The 21,775-nt window shown below is 43.2% G+C and overlaps 1 protein-coding gene and 1 pseudogene across 2 annotated transcripts in view; both read left to right on the top strand.

The window, feature by feature from the left end:
- The first annotated feature begins 2,780 nt into the window (after positions 1 to 2,780).
- On the top strand, positions 2,781 to 3,567 carry LOC308430252 (small ribosomal subunit protein eS1-like; annotated as a pseudogene). Its single transcript has one exon. The product of its transcript is annotated as a small ribosomal subunit protein eS1-like (transcript).
- A 999-nt stretch (positions 3,568 to 4,566) lies between these two features.
- SLAMF1 (signaling lymphocytic activation molecule family member 1) overlaps positions 4,567 to 21,775 on the top strand; it is a gene marked incomplete at both ends in the record, with an annotated part of 33,231 nt that continues 16,022 nt past the window's right edge. Inside the window, 3 exons of the mRNA XM_080919871.1 lie at positions 4,567 to 4,642; positions 13,129 to 13,470; positions 15,915 to 16,208. Of these exons, the coding sequence (XP_080775997.1) occupies positions 4,567 to 4,642; positions 13,129 to 13,470; positions 15,915 to 16,208 (712 nt within the window). The remainder of the gene's footprint in view (positions 4,643 to 13,128; positions 13,471 to 15,914; positions 16,209 to 21,775) is intronic.

The raw sequence follows: 21,775 nt of genomic DNA, 5'->3' as shown, positions 1-21,775 counted from the left end.
GCCATCATGAGCCCAAAGACTGGCAAACATCTCTCTCTCTCTCTCTCTCTCTCTCTCTCTCTCTCTCTCTCTCTCTCTGTGTGTGTGTGTGTGTGTGTGTGAGTGTGTGTGTGTATGTGTTTGTGACAACTCTTAAACCTCCATCAGTAAAATAGGTAACATAGGGAAATCATACCAGCATCTTAGTGTTTCAAAAATAGTGTAATGGAAACCCTGACCTTCAGGGTCCACAGTTAGTGACAATCCTTTCCACTTTCTGGAGCCTTCAAGGAATAATGAATGTCCTCCTGGAAAAGGGAAAACAGCCTTTACTTCAAGTCTGGATTCTTACATTTGGCCTAGAGTCAGCTTTATACATCCACAAGCTCTGCCTGCTCCCGGGGCTGCTGTGAGGCTAAAACAACATAGTAAATGTCAAAGTCCAAATAATGCCACTTTCTACAAACCTACTCAAACCACTGTGTTCTCACTCTCAGGCCCCCGTAGGCTTGGAGCATTCTCATAGTTCAAGATGCATTCAGTCCAACTCCTAAAGTCCCCACAGACTATCACAGGCTCAACACTGTTTAAAAAGCCACAGTTCAAAGTCTATGAGGCTTGTGGGCAATCTCTTAACTATAACCCTCTGTAAAATCAAAATGAAGATGCGATCATGTATTTCCAACATACAATGGCACAGGATATACATTATCATTCCAAAGGAAAGGAACAGGAGGCTGGTGAGGAAAGAGTGGACCAGACCCAGACCGAAAAGCAGCCGGGCAAATTCCAAACTCTGTATCTGTGTCTAACGTCCAAGTGCTCTGTGGATCTCCAACTCCTTTCAGCTTTGTTGGCTGCAACACATTTCTTTCTCTCTTGGGCTGGTTCCAGTCCCTGTTAGCAGCTTTTGTAATGGCTCTGGCATCGCCAACATCTTGTGGTTTCTATCCAGACTTCACCATCACCGAGTCATATAATAACCTCTGTAGGCCTCTATTCAGAGACATTCCTGACATACAAATAACCTCAACAGCTTTCCTTAGCCTTGGAGGGAGATTCCACAGCCCCTTCCTTTTATCCTTTACAATAAAACCAGAGCCATGTGGCTAAAACTGTTAAGTTCTGCTATTTGCTGGGGCTAGAACAAACATATAATCATTTAATTATATCTGCATCAGCTTTCTGGGTTTTGATGGTTTTCTTCGCTGCCTAAGCTTGGCTGTCCTGGAACTCTGTGGATGAGACTGGCCTTGAACTCAGACATGTGCCTGCCTCTAGAGTGCTGGAATTAAAGCTTTTCTTTAATTCCTTTCCAGGGCCCTTTAATTACTTTTCGAAAATCCGAAGCTTAGCTGGGTCAGGTCTTACCCTCAGGTCACCACTCCCTTTATTCCGTTTAGCCTTAGGCTTTTCTTTAAACTTTTTATCTTCTTGACTTAACTCTATTGCAAGTTTTGGTGCTCTTTTTCTCCCACAACTGTACAGTTTGTATTTTTTCCTTTGCTCAGCATGCTCCTTTTCATTATAGATCTGCATATGCATAGAACATCTAGATGGTTTCCCCTTTCCCCAAGACTGATGGTGGCAGAAGAGAGAATGTAAGAGTCAGAGGTGGTGGGCGATTATAAGGAACCAGTGTCTTCAAGACACTGAACACATATGAATTCACAGGGGGTATTGACATCACACATAAAACCTGTGAAAGCTTAAGCAAGACCAAATCTCAGCTTGGGGATGGGAGTGGGCACAAAATCCCACCCCTAGCCATAGACTTCTTAACAGGTGTCAGCTGCTGGAAGAGGGAGGGAAATTAGACAACTTCCTCGAAGAGTATAGTCCTTGCTAAGTCAACCAGGCTCTGGTGTAAGATCACACATCCCCAAATATTTGGGCAGCAGAAACGTGTTTTATTGGGTTAAAAAAGAAAAGACACAAAGCTGGGTGAAGGTCCTGGGAAGAATAGGGGGCATGAATATGATGAACAATAAAATTCTCAAAGAACGAATAGTTATTTTTTAAAGTAGAGGGTTCATTCTGGAGGGACAAAGTTAACATGAATGTAAGTCTTTGTAAAGAAGGAGGGGCCTGACCTAAGCAAAGGGGATGGAGCATGTATTTCAGGAGTAGTGTGACCCAAGGATGTGCATCATTCTTGAGAACTCCGATTTAATGTCCAAGTGTGGTGGTGCACACCTTTAATCTCAGCACTTGGGAATCAGAACCTGGAGAGTTTGAGACCAGTTGAGTCGACATAGTGAGTTCCAGGCCAGCAATAACTACATAATGAGACCCCGTCTCAAAAAAAAAAAAAAAAAAAAAAAAACAAAAAACAAAAAAATAAAAACAACAACAACAACAACAAAAAAAAAAAAAACCAAAGGGAAAAGGCAGGATCTAAGGGAGGAAGGAAGAAAACTCTAATTTATATCATTTGTCAATTTCTATGGTGTTAACTCCTTATATGGAGTCAATTCCTCATTCCCACAGTGATGACACTGAATGTCAAGCTGGGAACATACTACACCTAATTCATCATTATGAATGAAGTTGGATACAGGAAGAAGGAAGGAGAAGAGAAAGCAAAGGACAAGGGACTAGTTTTCCTCTAACACCAGCTCTTTCTACCCTGAGGTCTTTGGGGAGGCCAAGAATAGATTGTTTGTGATCATGACCATGGATTTTTAAAAGCATTAACCTGGGGACTAGTGAGATGGCTTGCTGGGTAAGGACACTTGTTGCATAGGCCTGGCAACTTGAGTTTAATAACTGGATCCCCTTTTGGCTGTCTGAGCAGAACCATGGTGGTTGGGAAGAACAAGCGATTGACGAAAAGTGGCAAGAAGGGAGCTAAGAAGAAAGTGGTTGATCCATTTTCTAAGAAAGATGGATACGATGTGAAAGCTCCAGCAATGTTCAATATTAGGAACATTGGAAAAACACTAGTCACAAGGACTCAAGGAACCAAAATTGCATCTGATGGCCTCAAGGGTCGTGTGTTGAAGTGAGCCTTGCTGATTTACAGAATGACGAAGTTGCATTTGGAAAATTCAACCTAATTATTGAGGATGTTCAGGGTAAAGCCTGTCTGACTAACTTCCATGGCATGGATCTTCCCCAGGACAAAATGTGCTCCATGGTCAAAAGGTGGCAGACCATGACTGAAGCTCATGTTGATATCAAGACGACTGATGGGTATTTGCTCCAACTTTACTGCATCGGTTTCACTAAAAAAATGCAACAACCAGATAAGAAAGACGTCCTATGGACAGCACCAGCATGTCCACCAGATCTGGAAGAAGATGATGGAGATCATGGCCCGAGAAGAGCAGACAAATGGCTTGAAGGAAGTGGTTAGTAAACTGATTCCAGAGAGCATCGGGAAAGACATAAACAAGGCGTGCCAGTCCATTTTTCTCTTCATGATGTCTTTGTCAGAAAAGTAAAGATGCTGAAGAAACCCAGGCTTGAATTGGGAAGCTCCATGGTGAAGGCGGTAGCTCTGGAAAAACAACGGGTGATGAGACCGGTGCTAATAAAGCTGAACGAGCTGATGGATATGAACCACCAGTCCAAGAATTGGTCTAAAATCCAGATTTTTAATAGTGACAAACAGAAAGTCCTATTTGTGATTAAAAAAAAAAAAAAAAAAAAACCAAAAAAACTAGATCCCACATGATGGTAGAAAATGGCTGATTCTTAAGGGGTTGTTCTTTGACTTTCACATGTACAACTGTGGCAGGCACCTCCTGCACACACACACACACACACACACACACACACACACAAAACCTCACCTTTCAGAGTCTCCTTGTGAGCACTTTTTACTGTTAGCACTTTTTTAGTGTTCTTTTTATAAGCATTCTTTCTTTCATCCCTTCTCCACAGGAAACCTTCCCCACAGTTTTAAGTGGAAGGCAGCAGAGAACTGTCTTGCTTCTGCCCCACTGTGCCTGTCAGGAAAATGGGCCATGGGTCAGTGGTGTCTTGTCTATCCCATCAGTCTGTCACTATAGCTTCCAGGTCTGACTTACAGGGTATTCAGTGAGATTGTGGAACAGATCAGAAGTAAAAGTCTTATCATCCCATTCAATGTAAGGTACAAACAAAAACGAATTTCCCTAATTTGTAGGTGGTCTACCCAACGTCCATCTTCTCTTAGGACCCAAGGAGAGTTTACTAGACAGATGTGCTCAGAGAACTTGTGACACTCATTTCCTGGAAACAGCTTAGAAAAAAAGGGGGGGTAAGGTGGGGAGAATCATACTTCTTCCCCAAGCAAGGGTTTGACTGATGTGACTTAACAGCCCCTTTCCCAACTCCCATGGGTCTGAACACCTGACTTAGGCTTCTCAAGAACAACGAAGTGATAATGTGATTTGAGCCTGACCAGATATGAGCAATTCTGGAGACTCAAGTAGAAAAAAAAAAAAAACAAAAAAAACCAAAAAAACCCAGTTGAGACAGGAAGCTGGTTCAGGAACTTGTCAGCAGAGGCAGCACTGTGATCAGAGCTTCTGTCTGAGGGTAACTGTAAGCAGCTGCCGAGCTCCCGGCGAGGCACCCTGTCCCTCTCTTTGCTGGCTAATGGATTTCAACGGATCCCTTTCCTTGAGAATACTTCTGTTTCTCTTCCTGGCTTTTGAGTTGAGCTACGGAACAGGTGAGTGTTCATTTGTTTAAAGGGTTTGAGTCCTGTGTTTCAAAGTTTAAAATCAGCAGAGCCTCATGGATAGAGAAGACAAAGGCTGGGGAGCACTGTTCAGTTGCCTCTTCTTTGAGTGTCTTTGGGTTTCTATCTTTCAAAGAGGAAGAAACCTGTGAGATCAGCCACCAGTTCCAGGGATTTGTCCCATGTATACTAGTTTCTATGGAAACCAGAAGCTAAAGGCACCTGCTACATCCATAATCAGCCTCTTGGAGGAAGGGACTCAGGCAGAAGTTCTGAGTAGTTGGTTTTATGTGGATACCCTTCTGGCAAAGACCCAGACTAGGGACCAAAGTTCTGGGAAACTTGACCTACATCCCAGCTGTGGAAAATGACTTTCACACATACACCAGCAGACAAAGAACACGGTCCAGTGAAGAGCAAGGGTGGGGCAACAGGTATAAGTGAAAAATCTCAGACCTTTGGTTGATAACAGACAGTGGCTGTGCTGTGGTCATACTTTCTTATAAGAGATGATTACTGAGCACTAAGAAGAAGAGAGGTTGAGATCTTGGAGCCCAGGTTTGCTTGCAGAATGTGGAAAGTGCAAATAAGGAAACTTCAAGGCTCAGCTATGGGTCCAACTGACTGCAAAGTGTTAGAAGAACAGAACTTCTCCTCCATCCCGAAGGTTCTTCTCCTTTCCAAGGCAAGCTATTGTCTTCTGCTTAGTGGGCGGGAGTTGATGGTGCTAAGCAGTGCATCTGTGAGATGACCATGTGAATGGAATCACCCCCATTTTAGGATTTAGATTGTGGGAGACAGTGTGACAGAAAGGTGGCTTTAGGAAGGGGATGGGGAAAATCCTGAGGGCCAGAGCATTTTGGTCATGGGGGTTTCATGACTGTAAATCCATCATGGACTTTTCTAAGAAAAGCCCTGAAATATGCCAGGGATGTGGGGGTTCTGTACCTTGCTCAGTCTCAGATGAGGAGGCCCTTGTCTAGCTCCACTTTGAGAGCTTTTTAGGTCATCAAACTGAGCATCTGGAGGTAGAGCTCAGCCCTCCTCATTGTATACCGTTTGAACCAACCATTGCTGGCTTTCTTGGTGTCTGTAGTAATTATGGGATGTCTAGCCTCGTCCATGACAGCTCAGGTATAGCTAGCAAATGTTCTGCGTAAGGGTAGGAGGTCACTGGCTAGTGAGCGCCAGCCCAGCCCCTGGGTGCATACATGGCTCCCCACTTGGCAACCATTCTTTCCTTTTGTTCCAGATTCTAAAATAAGCTCAATTTTTTTTCAGTGTTTCTATTTTTAAATGTGTACTCTTTTGTGAAACCCCAATAAAACCCAAATAGAAGTACTTTGCAAATGAGACTTATCGGTCGTGTCAAAGCAGCCCAAAGGAGCTTGATTCCTGTAAAAATCAGCACCTTCCCATTTCAGCTCAATTTTCAGTTCCTACTCAGAACTGTAAAATGTGAAAAGTCCACCCATCCCTTCCCAAGTAAATCAAATTCTCCTAAAGGACAGTCAATGTGTTTATTCACAGTGAACTTCACATATAAGTATGAGATGTTCAAGAAACTATGCAACTTCTATATGGCATCTTGACTTTAATCCAAAAGAATTAAAATTAAGATAATGAAGAGTTATTATCTTTGGGTAAATAACTGCAAGGTAAACTTATATGTTTTTTCCCTTTATATTTCACTGTGGGTCATCTTTAATTTTTTTCCCTTAAAGAAGACAAACATGCTGTGCCTTATGTCATGGTGTCCATACTTACTAGGCTCTCAGGAAGATTCATAGTCTTTACAGTAGATACAGCCCAGGCTGGGGTTCCTGCAAAGTTAGCCTCGGGCTTCAATTTATGTGTATTTATTTGTGAAACAGTATCGTATTTTTGGTCTTTGATACTACTCTTCCCTTCATCACTCCTGCCAAACCATTATGATCCTAATCTACATAGACCATTAACTCCAATTCCCAGATATTTCATAACATGTGCCTAGTTTTTCCATGAATACTTGAGTTAGGTATAAAATACCAAGTTCATATTCTGAAAAATCCACACGGAAGAGACCAAAGATGTTGTTGCATTATATCTAGACACCAGTTAATTCAGATCCCTCAACTTATTAAAAATCTTTCAGACTAGACCTTATTTCTAGAGCAACTTTGGAGCCATAGTCATGTCGAGTAGAGCTTGCTTACATTCCTTTACCCCTGGATTTGCATACCCTTATTATCAGTATTGGCCACTACAGGGACACATGTGTTATGACTGATGACTTACCAAATGGAGTGCTTTGTCCCTTTATGTAGGTCATTCTCACCTTCTTCATCCATGTTGAATAAGAGATGAGAGGCAAATGCTTGGATTCTAGGCTTGGCCCAACCTGATGCAGCCATTGGCTGATCCTATGCCAATATACTGATCTAAATACTTCATCAAAAAAATGAATACCATAATATGAAACCTCACCTTTTTCTATCTGCAGGATTGAAATAGAGTTCAAAACATCAGGGATTTGGGGTATGTATAGACTGATTTTTAAAGATTCAGTTCAGCACTAATCTACTGAGTGTATTTGAGTGTATATGGCCAGACAACATAAGCAGCAAAAGTAGCAGTCATAAGTCCCTGACAAGCATCTAATGCAATATCTTGTACATGACAGCTCACTTAAAATCATTGTTGAATAAATAATAGTATAAAACACTGTATATTTGTTTTATAGAAGACATTGTGTTAAGTGTTTTGCCCTTCAAATTCTCATACCAGCCCCATGAGATTAGCGTCACCATCACTGGTACTGCCAGAACTTTGTCAAGGAGGAAAGACAAGCAGAGTTGATTAACAGTTTCTCTGCAGTCACTTGACTAGATGATAGACCTTTCAGGGATTGAAACTGGATATGCTCTGTTTGAGGACTGGGAAGTATGATCCAATGTGTTTCTAGGTCCGTGAGAAAAACTAGGCTACAGTGTCTATGATTAAGGTGTCTATGTTGAGTTGGATTGAAACTAATTGAGAATGGGATTTTTCAGAAGGAAGAGGCATTGATGAATGGAAGGAATGTAGGAGGAGCACATGAAGCATTTGACAGGAAGTTGGGAAGTAGAAACTGTCTTCATCATAGAGGTCTTTGTTTAACCTTTTTTATTTATTAGAAAGAAGTTGCATGTGCATTTCTAAAACTTCAACAGAATGAAATAGATTAGAATGAAGACTTGCCTTCTTTCTATTGTCCTTGCTGTGGGAGACACTGTTGTCAGGGTTTTGTGTATCCTTCAGATATGTAGGTTGGATTCTATTAGAGTTGTGAAGGTGTATTTTAGATGGAGATACAAATCCAGGGCTTCAGTGATATGAGTGTTTGGGTGGAATGGCAAAGACTCTGTTGTAACCAAAGACCTAGTGCTTGTGGCTGAGGAACTTCTAAATCCTCACCAGGAAAGTGGGGAGAAGTACTCTTTCTCATCTCACATCAGGATGCTACAGAGACAAAATGGAATACATCTTGATCGTGGAAAGGGAAAATACTTAGACTTGTGGTGTTGCTCGTTCATTCATTCATTCAACCCATTTAATTTCATTTATTCACTTTGACAGGAGGATTTCTTGGGCTCCCATTGTGTACCAGGTACCAGTTAGAACAGTACTTCTCAACCTGTGGGTCACACATTAGATATTCTGCATATCAGATGTTTACATTACAATTCCTAACAGTGGCAAAAATCACAGTTATGAAGTAGCAACGAGATGGTTTTAAGGTTGGGGGTCACTACAACATGAGGAACTGTATTAAAGGGTCACAGGGTTAGGAAGGTTGAGAAACAATATGTTAGAATAGCACAGTGAATAAATTAGGCAATTCTTCTTCTTGACAGCTTCTGTGTGAAGACAAGTGTTAAACTAGATAAAAACTGTGCTGAGAGGCAGGAAGGATTGACGGAAGGACAGTGGAGGGAGACGGTGGGAAGCCTAACCCAAACCTGAAGTCAGAGAAGTTTGCCCTCATCAGAATACCTGGAGGATGGAACTGGCCAGGCAAAGGGTGGTCCAGGTTTTTAGGCTGGGGAATGAGGAGTGGAAACCCTAAAAAAGACCCAACATTCTCAACCACAGACTAGGGATCTTAGCAGGATATCTAGGTTTAAAAACAATCCTTAGACCTTCCTGAGTCTGCATTTACCTCTAGAACTGTGAGGCCTGTGAGACTTGTCTCCTTTATAAAAAATAAAAGAAAGTAAGAAAGATAGAAGGAAAGGAAAAGAAGAGAAAGGAAGGAAGGAAGAAAGAAAGAAAGAGAAAAAAGAGAAAAGAAAAGAAGAATGTAGCAAGATGATAAAGTATCAGAATGGAGCCAAAAATGTCTTGGGGTAGAGTTCCTTTTGTCACAGACTCAGCTAAATCCTAAAAGTATCTGGCCACTGTTCGTCTGTCTGTGTGAATCATTCCACCATCAAAGCAGAAATACCCGTGAAGGAAAGTGAGTCGGTGAGAGGAGCAGAAATGTTCCTTCCCAGTCTCTTCTAGTAAACAGGGCTGATTGAATCACAGGCTCGCTGGAAAACCCTCACCAGACAGTAGGATGTTTCAGGAACAGAGACTCACTTGAAGGCTTCTACAGCCCCACTTATGTTTCCATTTGTGCTTGGGTGGTGATGACCTCAAGCATCCTCCAGACTCAGCCATCATGGGAGCAATTACATCATCTCTCTTCTTGTGTTCAGGTGTTAGGGTCTCCTCCTGGTGAAGCTTTGGTTCCAGTCCTTATGTATGGACTGTCTTCATTTGCTTCAACTGTGTCCTTTCACCCTTTCTCCTCTTGACTTCTATCATTTATTTGTTTATCTGTTTCTTTATTTGGCTACTTCCTACCCTACTTTTCTCTTCCTTGTACCAGTTCTGTACTCTGAAAATACAAAAACAAACAACAGCAACAACAAGCCTGCAGCGTCCTCTGACCGGGAAGTTTGTGTGGGAGACGTTTGGGAGGTTGAAGGGTTAACAGCCTTAAAAAGGATAAATGTTCCCATTCCCCCCTTCTTCTCCATATCAAAATCAATTTTAAATGTCAGCAGTGTGATCGCGATTCTGTTTTTAAATGTTCAGATCTCTTTCAGAAATGACATTTATGGAAGTTTTCCCTGAAATGTTCAGAGGTCTGTGTGCAGCCCTCAGTCTCCCCTGTTTCTTGAACATACAGAAATTTGTGTTCAGGACCTAAGGGACCAACATGTATCTTGGGTACATTGTTACAATTCAGATGCAAAGCCATCAGAGAAGTGTTATCTGGAACTGTCAGGCATTCCTGAGTGTGGCTGGAAAAAGACCCAGTGTGCTTCCCAGGGTATCTCTGTGAAAATAGCACCAGGCAACAAGAATAAAACTAAGAATCTCCACCTTCAGAGCAACTGGCTGAGCACTGTGTTTTCAGGGGAAATATTAGCAATACCCCAGAAACCAAGTTCCTTAACACCTACCGCACTTTCCTGTAACAGACATGCACCAGTCACATCCATCCTGACTTTAGCCCATGTAGAAAGCAGTTTCTTTCTTTCCAAATCACTAGTATTTAATTACTTTGAGCTGGGTCATTTAGTAGACAGTGTAGGGATTTCAGGACACATGGATGTTAAGAATATTTTGGCCATTTTACCCAATTTTTCAGTAGCCCATTTTTACCACAATTGAGAAGGGGTCTTTTCTAGGTTAGACTGGTTGCAGAAGCAGGTGGTTTTATTTTACCCTTTTGAATCTCTTATCAGCTAGAGCAATCTATGCTCACTGAGTCATGTGTTCCTACCATAAAACATTAACTTATGGTTAAATTCAGTTGTATACATGTCAGGCTAAGGTAAACAGGAGCTTTGTGAAGGGCAATATGGCTTTAAGTACTTGCCAACTGAACAGATATTTATTTCAGAGCCTGCCTGTGCCAAACACTGTATCAGGTCATCAGATACAAACAGCAGCATGAAGTTCTTTCTCTAGAGAAGGACTGTATTCAAGTGGGACAGACAACAATACAATGAGTAAATGTACATTGAACACCAGCAGGAGGTATGTCCTGAACAATCTGTCAGAGGAGGCCTCTCAGAAAACTGAATTCTCTGAGTGGGCACCTAAAATCAAATAACACACTAAGAAGTTCAGGTACACAAGGGAAGAACTCTCCAGTGATAAACAGTGACTGCAAGGACCCAGAGGCAGGAAAGTTCTCCATGAAGTTACTGAGCAGAAAATGTCAGCGGCCATAGTACTGTGAAAGCCAGAAAGTGAGCAGGGAGTGGATTTGGAGCAATGTTAAGTTCACAGCAGATTCAAGGGCTGTGAATGTTGTAAGTGCTAGAAAACCCTGGAAGATTGAACGCGATAGAAGAAAACCTAAATCAGGCATTGTTTTAAAGGATCACTCTGTCCGAGGTCTAAAGGCTGGGAACTTAGCTGGCAGAGAGTATTTTTTTTTATTGGATATTCTCTGCATTTACATTTCAGATGTTATCCCCTCCCCCAGTCCCATCCCTCCTCCTCCTCCCCTTGACGGCATGAATGTGCTCCCTCTCCCAACCACCCTCTGCCACCTCCGTGCCTTGGCGTTCCCCTACACTGGGAAAAAATGAGCTGCTAATACTCTCTGCCACCCCATGGATGGCTGGCAGAGAGTATTAGCAGCTAGGCCTGTGGTGATGGTGGCAGGAAGAAATGCTGTATCAAAGGCTTTTGCATCAGAGCAACTTGGGAATTAGAGCCAGCAGGATTTTCTGTCGAGACTCAATGTGGAATATGAGAAAGGATAGACTCAAGGGTCCTTTAATCTTCTTGGCCCGAGACACTGGATGAATGGTCACACCTGAACAGAGTGCTTTGCTAAAGCTGGATGCTTGTTAAACTTCCAAGTGCCCATCAGCGTAGACAGTGAAGTCTACAGTGAAAGGATTAGCCATAGTCTACAACTGTAAATTCTGCAGTTATGCCAAACTGGGGAGCTAAATGAGAAACTGACTAGGTATAGATAAGGAAGGGAAGGAAGCCTGAGCCAGGGCATGGTCTGATATTTGGAGATCTCAAAGAACAGAAGTTTCCCCCAAGGAAACTAAGTATGAGACAAGAAAAAACTAGCAAGTCATGGAAGTGTGGTATCTTGGGGACCAAATGCAGATAGTGTTTAACGGAGGGGTGAACTGAGAAACTCGCAAGGCAACGATGGAAAGTTAACGTTGACTCCATGTGTGTCACAGAATCATCTTGACAAGTGTGAACCCATGAGAATTTGGGAAGAATGGTTGTTTGGAGTGGAAACAGGGAACATTGGGTCAGGAAATAAAAGCAGAAAACAAACAGAACCTTCCAAAAAGAAAATGAAAATAGCCAAGTGGCTGAGGGTAGACCTGGGATCGGAGGAGAATTATTTAAGATGAGGGCAATTGCGCGCGTGTGCGTGTGTGTGTGTGTGTGTGTGTGTGTGTGTGTGTGTGAGAGAGAGAGAGAGAGAGAGAGAGAGAGAGAGAGAGAGAGAGAGAGAGAGAGAGAGAGGGTGAAAGAATTCCAGGAGGCAACTGATAGTGCAGGGGGTGGGTTCTAGGGGCAAAACCTGAAAGAACTGGAATGTTCCTCTAGGGAAGACACTAGCTTTGGGTCGAGCACAGGCCATTCCTCCAGGTAGACAGGCTAATTAGGATTTCCATGATTAAAATTTGCTCTTTGATTCTTCTATATTTTTTTTCAGTGAAGCAAAATGGGAGGTAAGCTCTGAGATAGGAGGCAGAAAGGCAGGCTGTGGGTCTGAAAAAAGTGGAGGTATTAAATACTCAGCACCAGAATCCCTGAGAGTGGTTTGAAAGAACTTTGAGTCTTTGTAAGGGGTTTCCCCACCTTGTTCTTGTTGGTTCAGCATTTTTAAAAAAGGGAAACAAAAGAATCTCTTATCCTTACAGCTATTAACTATCTCAGGGATTGTTAGAGAAGCAAGATTCCAGTTTGGGCACGAAGAACATCTCTTTCCTACTTCTCCAAGTCCTCAAACCCTTCTCTGTTTCTTCTCACCTGACTTGATGCTTCTGGAACTGTGTTTCCCTAGGCTCTCCTCATTGTCACCTCACCCTGCATATTGGACCTTGTTACAGAAATGACAGCCTAAGATTCTAGTCCTCACTCTGCCTCTCACAACTGAAACTTTAAGGGAGTTCTTTTCTTCTGCCCACTGTGCCCTCGCTGTTCAGACAGGGAGTTCTTTTCTTCTGCCCACTGTGCCCTCGCTGTTCAGACAGAGTTAGGAGAACCCTGGTGTCCATGATTTGAGGATGCCCACTGGATGCTCTGAAGTATTGAAGCTAGGATCCTAGTGGAAATCCTTGTCGACCACCGCCTGTTAGTATGAGGTAGTTTAAGAGGTGAGGAGAGTCTCAGCCTGTCTTTCTCTATCCTCAACACAATGAGTGTCTGCAGATCTCCCGTTGTAAGGAATTATCTTCTCCTTCCCTCAGGTGGAGGTCTGATGGATTGTCCAGTGATTCCCCAGAAGCTGGGACATGACACATGGCTGCCCCTAACAAATGAACATCAGATAAATAAGAGCGTTAACAAAAGCATCCGCATCCTTGTCACGATGGCAACGTCTCCAGGAAGCAAAACCAACAAGAAAATAGTGTCCTTTGATCTCTCAAAAGGGGGCAATCCAGATCACCTGGAGGATGGTTACCAGTTTCAACCAAAGAACCTGAGCCTGAAGATCGTAGGTAACAGGAGGGAGAGCGAAGGATTGTACTACGTGAACGTAGAGGAGAACGTGTCGGTTCAGCAGTTCTGCATGCAGCTGAAGCTTTATGGTAAAAATGGGAATTTTTGTACTTCCCTCAGGAGGGCCTAAAAAGTTCTCAGTCCCAGAGGTCAGGCCTTTCTCAGAATGGAAGAACTGGAATGTTTGGGATTGGAAGCAACTTGAAAGGTCTGGTCCAACAAGTATTTAATCTTAAGGGAAGCACTTTGACAAAAGGATATTTACGTTTTTTTTTTTCTCCCCATTGGTGGAAGCCGATTCAATTCCTGTTTTGAAAGGAAGGGAGCCCACTGTGTGGTGACTGAAGGAATGGCTTAGTTTGCATATCAATTTTTTTAATAAAAACATTTTTCCTATCAAGCTTGCCTTTCACAAAGTTAGATATACAACTGAACAAACCCAACTCCTCTATCATTTGCCAGGGACCCAGACTCCAGGGGCAAGCGATTTCACACGTGCTTGCTCACACGTGTGTAGGATGTTTGTTACAGCAGAGGTTCTGGGTAAAGAGAGCTGATATTCCACCCACAGGCAGTTCACCAAGCCCAGAGCCTTGGGGGGAGGTTTCCACCTACATGGTGAAAGAAACACTCTTTTCTCATTTGAGCCAGGGTCTGCTTATGGAGTTCTATAGTTGTAGCCCTGTAGAACCTGCCTCTAGCTGAATCCAGCACTTTTCTGAGCTCCTTTAACCTCTGTTCCTGTCCTTGGAGACACCTCCAATTCCTATCCCTTAGGCCCTGAGGCTCATCTGCTTTCCAAGGCTTCCTGACAGCTGTGTGGGATGTCGCCGAGGCTGAGACCGGGAACCCACAGCCAGCATTTTATTGAACACTGCAGCTCTCTAGGAGAGAAAGAAACATCTCAGCTCTCTTCTGCCTCAGCACTTTCCTTCAGCAGACAGAGGATGATGAGTTCCCGTAACCCTCTGCTGAGTGTGCATGGAGGTCACACATCATGTTTTTTATTTTTATTTTTTAAAGATTTATTTATTTATTATATATAACTACACTGTAGCTGTCTTCAGACACACCAGAAGAGGGCAACAGATCTCATTATAGATGGGTGTGAGCCACCATGTGGTTGCTGGGATTTGAACTCAGGACCTCTGAAAGAGCAGTCAGTGCTCTTAACCGCTGAGCCATCTCTCCACCCTCCATGTTTTTTAAATAATGTAAATGTTATAAAATCTGACTATTTGTTCTTATGAGTTTACTGATTTTATCACATTTCATATAATCAGATGGGTGCATTGGGAGATGTGGACTCTGCAAGCAGTATTTTCTTTGAGAAGAAAGAAAGAGAGAGAAGGAGGGAGGGAAGGAGGGAGGGAGGGGGGCTGATTTCTGAACCAGACTAAGGTATTTATCACAGCCTGGCAACTTAGAAGCTGCATAGTCATTCAAGTCATGCTGTTTCCCTGAGATTCAGCTTTCGCATTTACAAAATGGGAATAATTACTTTTAGTTGCAATAATAATAGTTGAATTAAAGAAGATGGATATGAAATGCCAGCGATGTGCTGATCCTGTAGTAGCTGTATTAAGTATATAAATGTGTCCTCCCTTTTACCTTGCCTGTTTCATGGCCTTGGAAGTGTATTATTGATAGGACCTATAGTTAAGATTAAAAACCCTGGTTGGCTCAGTGGATAAGAGCACTTGCTGTTCTTGCAGGGTACCTGGGTTCAGTTCCCAGCACCCACTCCAGGGTGGTTTGCAATCACCTGTAACTCCAACTCCAGGGACCCAACACCTTTGGCACTCAGAGGGATCTGCATGCAAGTGAATGTACCCCCAACACAAATAGACACATACATAAAAACTCTACCACTGCTTTAGACCCACAAAGCCCCTGCCCAGCACGCATGCGCACACAGGCAAGCATGCGCACACAGGCAAGCATGCGCACACAGGCAAGCATGCGCACACAGGCAAGCATGCGCACACAGGCAAGCATGCGCACACAGGCAAGCATGCGCACACAGGCAAGCATGCGCACACAGGCAAGCATGCGCACACAGGCAAGCATGCGCACACAGGCAAGCATGCGCACACAGGCAAGCATGCGCACACAGGCAAGCATGCGCACACAGGCAAGCATGCGCACACGCACCCAATGAAAGCCTACCACTGGAAGCTCATGCTTTTGGCTCACTATCTAGGATGTTGCACTCCAACCAGTCAAAACCTATCCTGATAGACTAAGGCAGAGCAATCTAGAGGGTGAGCGCTGGGAGAGGCAGGAAGTATCCTAACAGTATGAGCAGAAAGGAACTATAAACCAAATGCTACTCTGTTCTATTTGAAGAGGCTCCTGGAATGAGCAGAGTGGGGCGAAAGATGATAAGAGCTACAGGAGAGACAGCTCACACTTAAGGTTTCTCCATGAGGGGAAAATGGCCGTTGGCTAGACTTTATTTTGACAAATAAGTCAATGAAGAGTTTCGGGACCCTTGTTTCAGTGATGGCTCCCTTGTTCCTCCTCCTGACAGAGCAGGTCTCCACTCCAGAGATTAAAGTGCTAAACAAAACCCAGCAGACCAAGAACGGGACCTGCAGCTTGCTGTTAGCCTGCATGGTGAAGAAAGGGGACCATGTGGCTTACAGATGGAGCCATGAGGCAGGTACCCACAGGCTGAGTCCATCCAACCACTCCCACCTCCTGAACATCACGATTAACAACCAGTATCAAGATGTCATCTACAACTGCACAGCAAGCAACCCTGTCAGCAGTCGCTCTCGGACCTTCAACTTACAGCAAGAATGCAGCCAAGAGTCACCCTCAGGTGAGCACTCGGGTACCTTATCCATGGCAAATCCAATGCTCACTAGTCCAATAGCTCTGTTTCAACAGCTTAGCCTTGCCCACGATACTTGACATTTGCTTTATATTGTCAAAGCCTCCAGGTGCATTCAACAAGGGTGCTTTCTGTGTTAGCCCCAGGTGGCATTATATTACATTTGATTCACAGTTTAAGGAACAAACAGGGAATGGGGGGGGGGGACCCAGAATCTGAGCCAGACTCAGGTCTCCAAAGGCAAGACATTCTCTGTGCCTTCTGCCTTGGATCCAGTGTTCAAGGATGTGTAGGAAAGGGATTATAGGTCGTAGGTCCTAGATACATGCTCTGATATGGTGAGACAGTTCTTTGCCATCGATAAATACTCCCCCCATCAAATACCTCCCTTCTTATGTTGTGGACCACCAATAAGTACTTATGCTACAAGAGAAGAGAGTAGATACAATGTCTGATCTGTGCAACTCAGCATTTCAGTATAAAAACAAGACATGAGACACTTGCTCTATAATGATGTTCAGCTATAGAGGGGCTCGTGCTGTGAATAGATTCTGAATCTTAGATCCAGATAGAGGACCCGAGGAATCAGAGCGATCCTGGCAAGGAGCTTTTAACTGTATCGTCTCTTTGGTTCACAATATATTGCCAGGCAGATGCCATTACCAGATTCATTTTACAGATGAGAAACTTGAAGTTCACAGAATTTAAATATCTCCTCAAGCTTCTTCAACTGCAACTAGAGGAATTAATACCTAAGCCTAAATATTCTGAGTAGTCTTTCTCCTTTCTGGGGTAGAAAACATCGCTGCTCTGTTGAAGGAGGATGCTTGATTATGTAGGCGAATCTAACCACAAAGATACAGAACCGACTACAGCTCCCTCATGCCGGACTGTATGTCTCTGTCACTGGAAGGTTCCGGGAGAGCCCCCAAAGGCATTTCTTATATCCTGACATTGTTCTTTCTGGGGAATGGAGCAAGAGTCATCCTAAGGAGACTCCAACATGAATAGATGTGGATTCCATGTGACACACAGACAGGTGGGGACAGAAGAGAGGGGACTGTAGCTACGTTATGTCTTCAGCATAGTACTTCCTGTAACAGAGACTTCCCACCCCCAGAAGACTCTCAGATAGGAAACACCCCTGCTGTACCCCAGGATATTCCTTTGAGTTCTGTCATGAACGTAATGCAGCTGTGTCATGGAAACAGTCAGTCACCATGTGAAGGCTATTCCACCCAGGCCCTCCCTGCCCACAGTCATTCCGAGCATCCTGGCAAAACCAAGCCAACGGTGCTGTACAGTGGGACCCTTCCAGAATATGATCCTAGGGTTCTCTTTCTAACTATAGTCATAAAACAACCTCATCTTTCTGAGACTATTATTTTTCATCTATAAGAGACAGCCCCGATGGGGCCAGTACATCATCCATACTCACAGCAGTCAAATACTATAGATAGTGTGCCCGTCTTCACACTGTGAACGAAGTAAAGGAAACAAGAAAAACTATGAGAGGCTTGAGGAAGGTCATATGCAGAGCCAGTGAAAGAATCAAGCTGTCTGATACTGAAATCCTTAGAGGTAGTCATGGAAGAGTGGTTGTACTAGACCTTAGAAATCATGATGAGAAAACTAGCTGTTTTCCTTGTAGATGAGAAAAAAATACCCATTGTGCCAGGCCAGCTCTCTTCCATTAGGGGACAGGGGAGCAAAAATTTTACACTAGCCTATCTAAAAATGGAGATGAATACTCCTTCTATGCTTCCAGATATCTCAACAAGAATATAATTAGCCCGTAATAAAATCTCCACAAGCTACAAAGATTACGCTTAAGGGCATTTGGCTCAAGATATCTTAAACTAACACCGAAGATGATTTTACTCATTTAAGCATCCTGAGGATGACTCATACATGAATGAATGAATGAATGAATGAATGAATGAACGGTGCTCTGAGTAGAAGCCTATGGAGACCTCATCCAGCCAATAAAGCTATTAGACAAGACTTTCCTCTTGTGGGCCTCTATTTTGCTGCCTCAAAGAGGAAAAGGGTAAATTGTTGTTAATGTTCCTTCTGGAGGTGACATTTATGATTCAGTTCCTGAGTATGTCAACAAGAACTGTTAGTTAATAAGGGATGCTAAGAGTCTAGAAGTTCAAGATCAAGGTGTTGTCAGGTTTGGTTTCTCCTAAGATCTCTCCTTGACTAGCAGATGGCTTCTCTCCTCTGTGCATCCCTGTGCGTTTCCTTTCCCCCTTTGGTTAGATAAGAGCCATGCTAGTGACCTCATTTGAATTTAATTATCTTCATAGCAACCTGTTCCCAGATACCATTCTGGTGAGGCTTAGAACTTTACCATATGGATCCGTAGGTGTAGTAATTAAGCCACAGTCCTACACTAACGTCCTAGTTTTAATTTGATTATTTTTGTAAAGCTTCCATCTCTAATTGAAGTCACATCCTAAGGACTTTCAAATATGGGTATTAAGAGAATTCCGGTTAACTCACAGGGTTCCCCTACCTCCAAAGATGGAGGAGGTCCTCACCACATCCAAGACAGACACACGGGCTTTCACAGCATAACCTTTCCTCTACACAGGGCTGTAGAAGACATTACCTAAATTACCGAAAACCCATTTTTATTCCTCCATCACTGTGGTTCTCAACCTTCCTAATACTGAGACCCTTTGATATAATTCCTCATGTTGTGGTGACCCCCAACCATAAAATTATTTTCGTTGATATTTCCTAATGTAATTTTGCCGTTAGGAGTTGTAATGTAAATATCTGTGTTTTCCAAAGGTCTCAGGCAACCCCTGTGAAGGGATCAAAACCGCTGGGCTATCACTTTGTGTTTGCAAATGGAAGTTGCTAATTTTTACAGCATTACGTTCACATTGCCAAAGTGTCTGTTGAAGTTTTACTGTGTTCCGGCATGATGTAAGGTACTGAGCACACAAAGATGAAAGGGAGAGAGAGATGTAGTTTTTGGTCTTAAGAAGATCATTCTGTAAATAGACAGTTTTCCTAGATCACTTGGTATGATAGGTTATAAGACAAAAGCATGTGCAAGGTAATGAAGAGAGGCAAAGAACTGCACTGGCTCTCAGAGCTCATCAAAGATGAGGAATGAGACGTTATCCAAACTCATCGACAAAAGGCATTCTAAGCAGGGGGAGAAAAGAAGCAGAGAAGGCCAGAGCTCCATCCACATCATCCTGCAGGTGACAGAAGCCGGCCGTTATACAGAAAACAGGCTCTGTTCGTTGCCTTTGCATTTCAATGAGAAAACTGCAGTGATGTCAGTGAAAGGCAAAAGAAAAAGAAACTAGCTGTAAGAGGACATATGACAATAATCCATCCTTATGTGCCACGGCCTGGGTCAAAGCAGCAACAGCTCGTGTAACAAAGTCTTCTTACACACTGTGCTCCAAGGGAGACCCCAGCCCTGGAATGAAACTGCAGGGTAGACTGATGGTCCACCACGGTTCGTCAGACATTGCAATCAGTAAGTCAAAAGAGCTAGTTTTGAAGACATTTTCACTTTAATGAAAGAGAACCTCAAAGTCATTCATGGTGCTTGGAGAACAAATCCAGTGTGATATTGGCACATCCTTTTGATGTGAGGCCTTAGCTCAACTGAACTGTGCATAGACACGCCTGTTCCTTGGAGAGAAATGTTATTGACATTTGTCTAGGTCCTCAGTCATATAATCATCTGTGTTCCAGTGGCCATTTAGAAAATTTGTACATCTTCAATGTCCATTATAATACAGCCTCTTATGCCAAGGCCTAAATTCCTGAACCTTACCTTTATCTAGGTCATGTGACACACACTAGCATGGGTCGACAGTGTATGGGACAGTGTGGGACTTGTTGCTGTCCTTAAATCAGTATGTTTTGAAAGTATTATGTCTGTGTGAGGACGATTGATTCAAAATCTTAAATATTCAGCTACAAGGGAATGTCCCTGGAGGCCCACACTGAAAGGAAGAACTTTTTCAAGAAATTATCAAAATGCTGGCTCAGTGGAAGAAAAGGCTGACAGTGGAACTCCACGGTGTCCCCCACCCCAGTCTAGCAAAGCCTTATTTCAATAGTCACCTAGACGTTCCATGCCCATGGTCACGTCCTCTCCAGTATCAGTCCCATCAAGCAAACATGACAAACAGCAGCGAAAGGGTAGAGGTGGGACACTTCGAGTCAGTTACCGCCTCATTATGTGGCCATACGTGTACAAGGAAAGCTAGGAAGAACAGTTCTTAGCTGGGCAGCTGTGTGTCCAGAGCTGACTTGTCCTGACAGGGAAAGATGGGAGAAATGATCAGCTAGTATCCTCTGCATCGTTATCTAGGTGGAACAGGCTGCTGCGGAGGGTGTTTCCAGCAGGTTTGGTGTTTCCACATAATAACTTTCTTAGATGTTCCCAGACTTGAAATCGGTATCCTCTCCCCACCCCCAATTCTCACTGGAAACTACCACTAAGAAGGCATCTCTTGAAGAGTGTCAGCTTCTTCAAGGAGCTGTGCTCCATGCCAGAAACCTTGCTGAGAAAAACCACATGAAAGGCAGGAAAGAGTTCCGGTACTCTCAGACCGTTATGTGAGCATCTCAGAGGCTCCTGGGATGAACTACATTTGTTTCTTGGGCTCTGTTGTGCTTTCTTTTTTATCTTCCTTAAATAATATGATTAAAGGATTCGACAGGAGAGAAGCTTTTGCATTACTATGACAACCGATTTTCAAAGACAAAAAGGAAAAGATTGGCAGCATTTTCCTTGGAGGGAGGTGTGGCCCTGTGCAGGTTTTCTTGTTCAACTAGTAGCTAATACTAGAGAAGCACTATTAGGTGGAGACTCATGCAAACTACTCGCTCCTCTAAACAGCACAAGTGTTTTCAGTCAGCCCACTTAGCTTACTCTGAGGGGTTTCTGTGGGAAGAAAAGTATCTTACCTCTGGTTTAAACAGAAAGAAAGAAAGAAAGAAAGAAAACAAAGGAAGAAGGGAAGAAAGGAAGAAAAAAGAGAAAGAAAGTTAGTTGAGGTACTGTTTCTTGGTGAATGAAGGGCCGGTGGAGCCAAGGACTTATCAGATTTCTGAGAACCACCATCCCAAGGCCTCACTACATGAATGAGCAACAGGAGAGGGAGCATCAGGGATCTTCTGGTTTGGAAATGGGAGCACAGGTCATGTGTTGTGGGTGATGTTATTACAAAGCTATGTCAAGTAGGTCATCGCTACTTCCTTTGACTTCTGTCTCAGGGCATTCAGAAAGTAACCCAGCATGCCTTCTGAGACCTTCATATATTTAGCACTCTGATCATTTTTAACAAAAGAACATGTGACAGTTCTCTAAGATCCATTTGTATTCAGTAATTTAAGTTCATCAAATGTATATATAGTGTCTTCATGTCCTATATCTGATAGAATGAGGGGGTGTAAAAAAAATAGAGTCTACCTTTACAGATTCTTTTATCTAAGTGGGACTTTGGTGACAAAGTCTTCATTTTACTAGATGAGAAAACATCATTTTAAAAGAGACTACTACTAAAATT

This window comes from Micromys minutus (genome assembly GCF_963924665.1).
Source record: "Micromys minutus genome assembly, chromosome: 1".
NCBI lineage: Eukaryota > Metazoa > Chordata > Mammalia > Rodentia > Muridae > Micromys > Micromys minutus.
The sequence above is the reverse complement of the archived record's forward strand: the minus strand, read 5'-3'. Positions and strand labels throughout refer to the sequence as shown.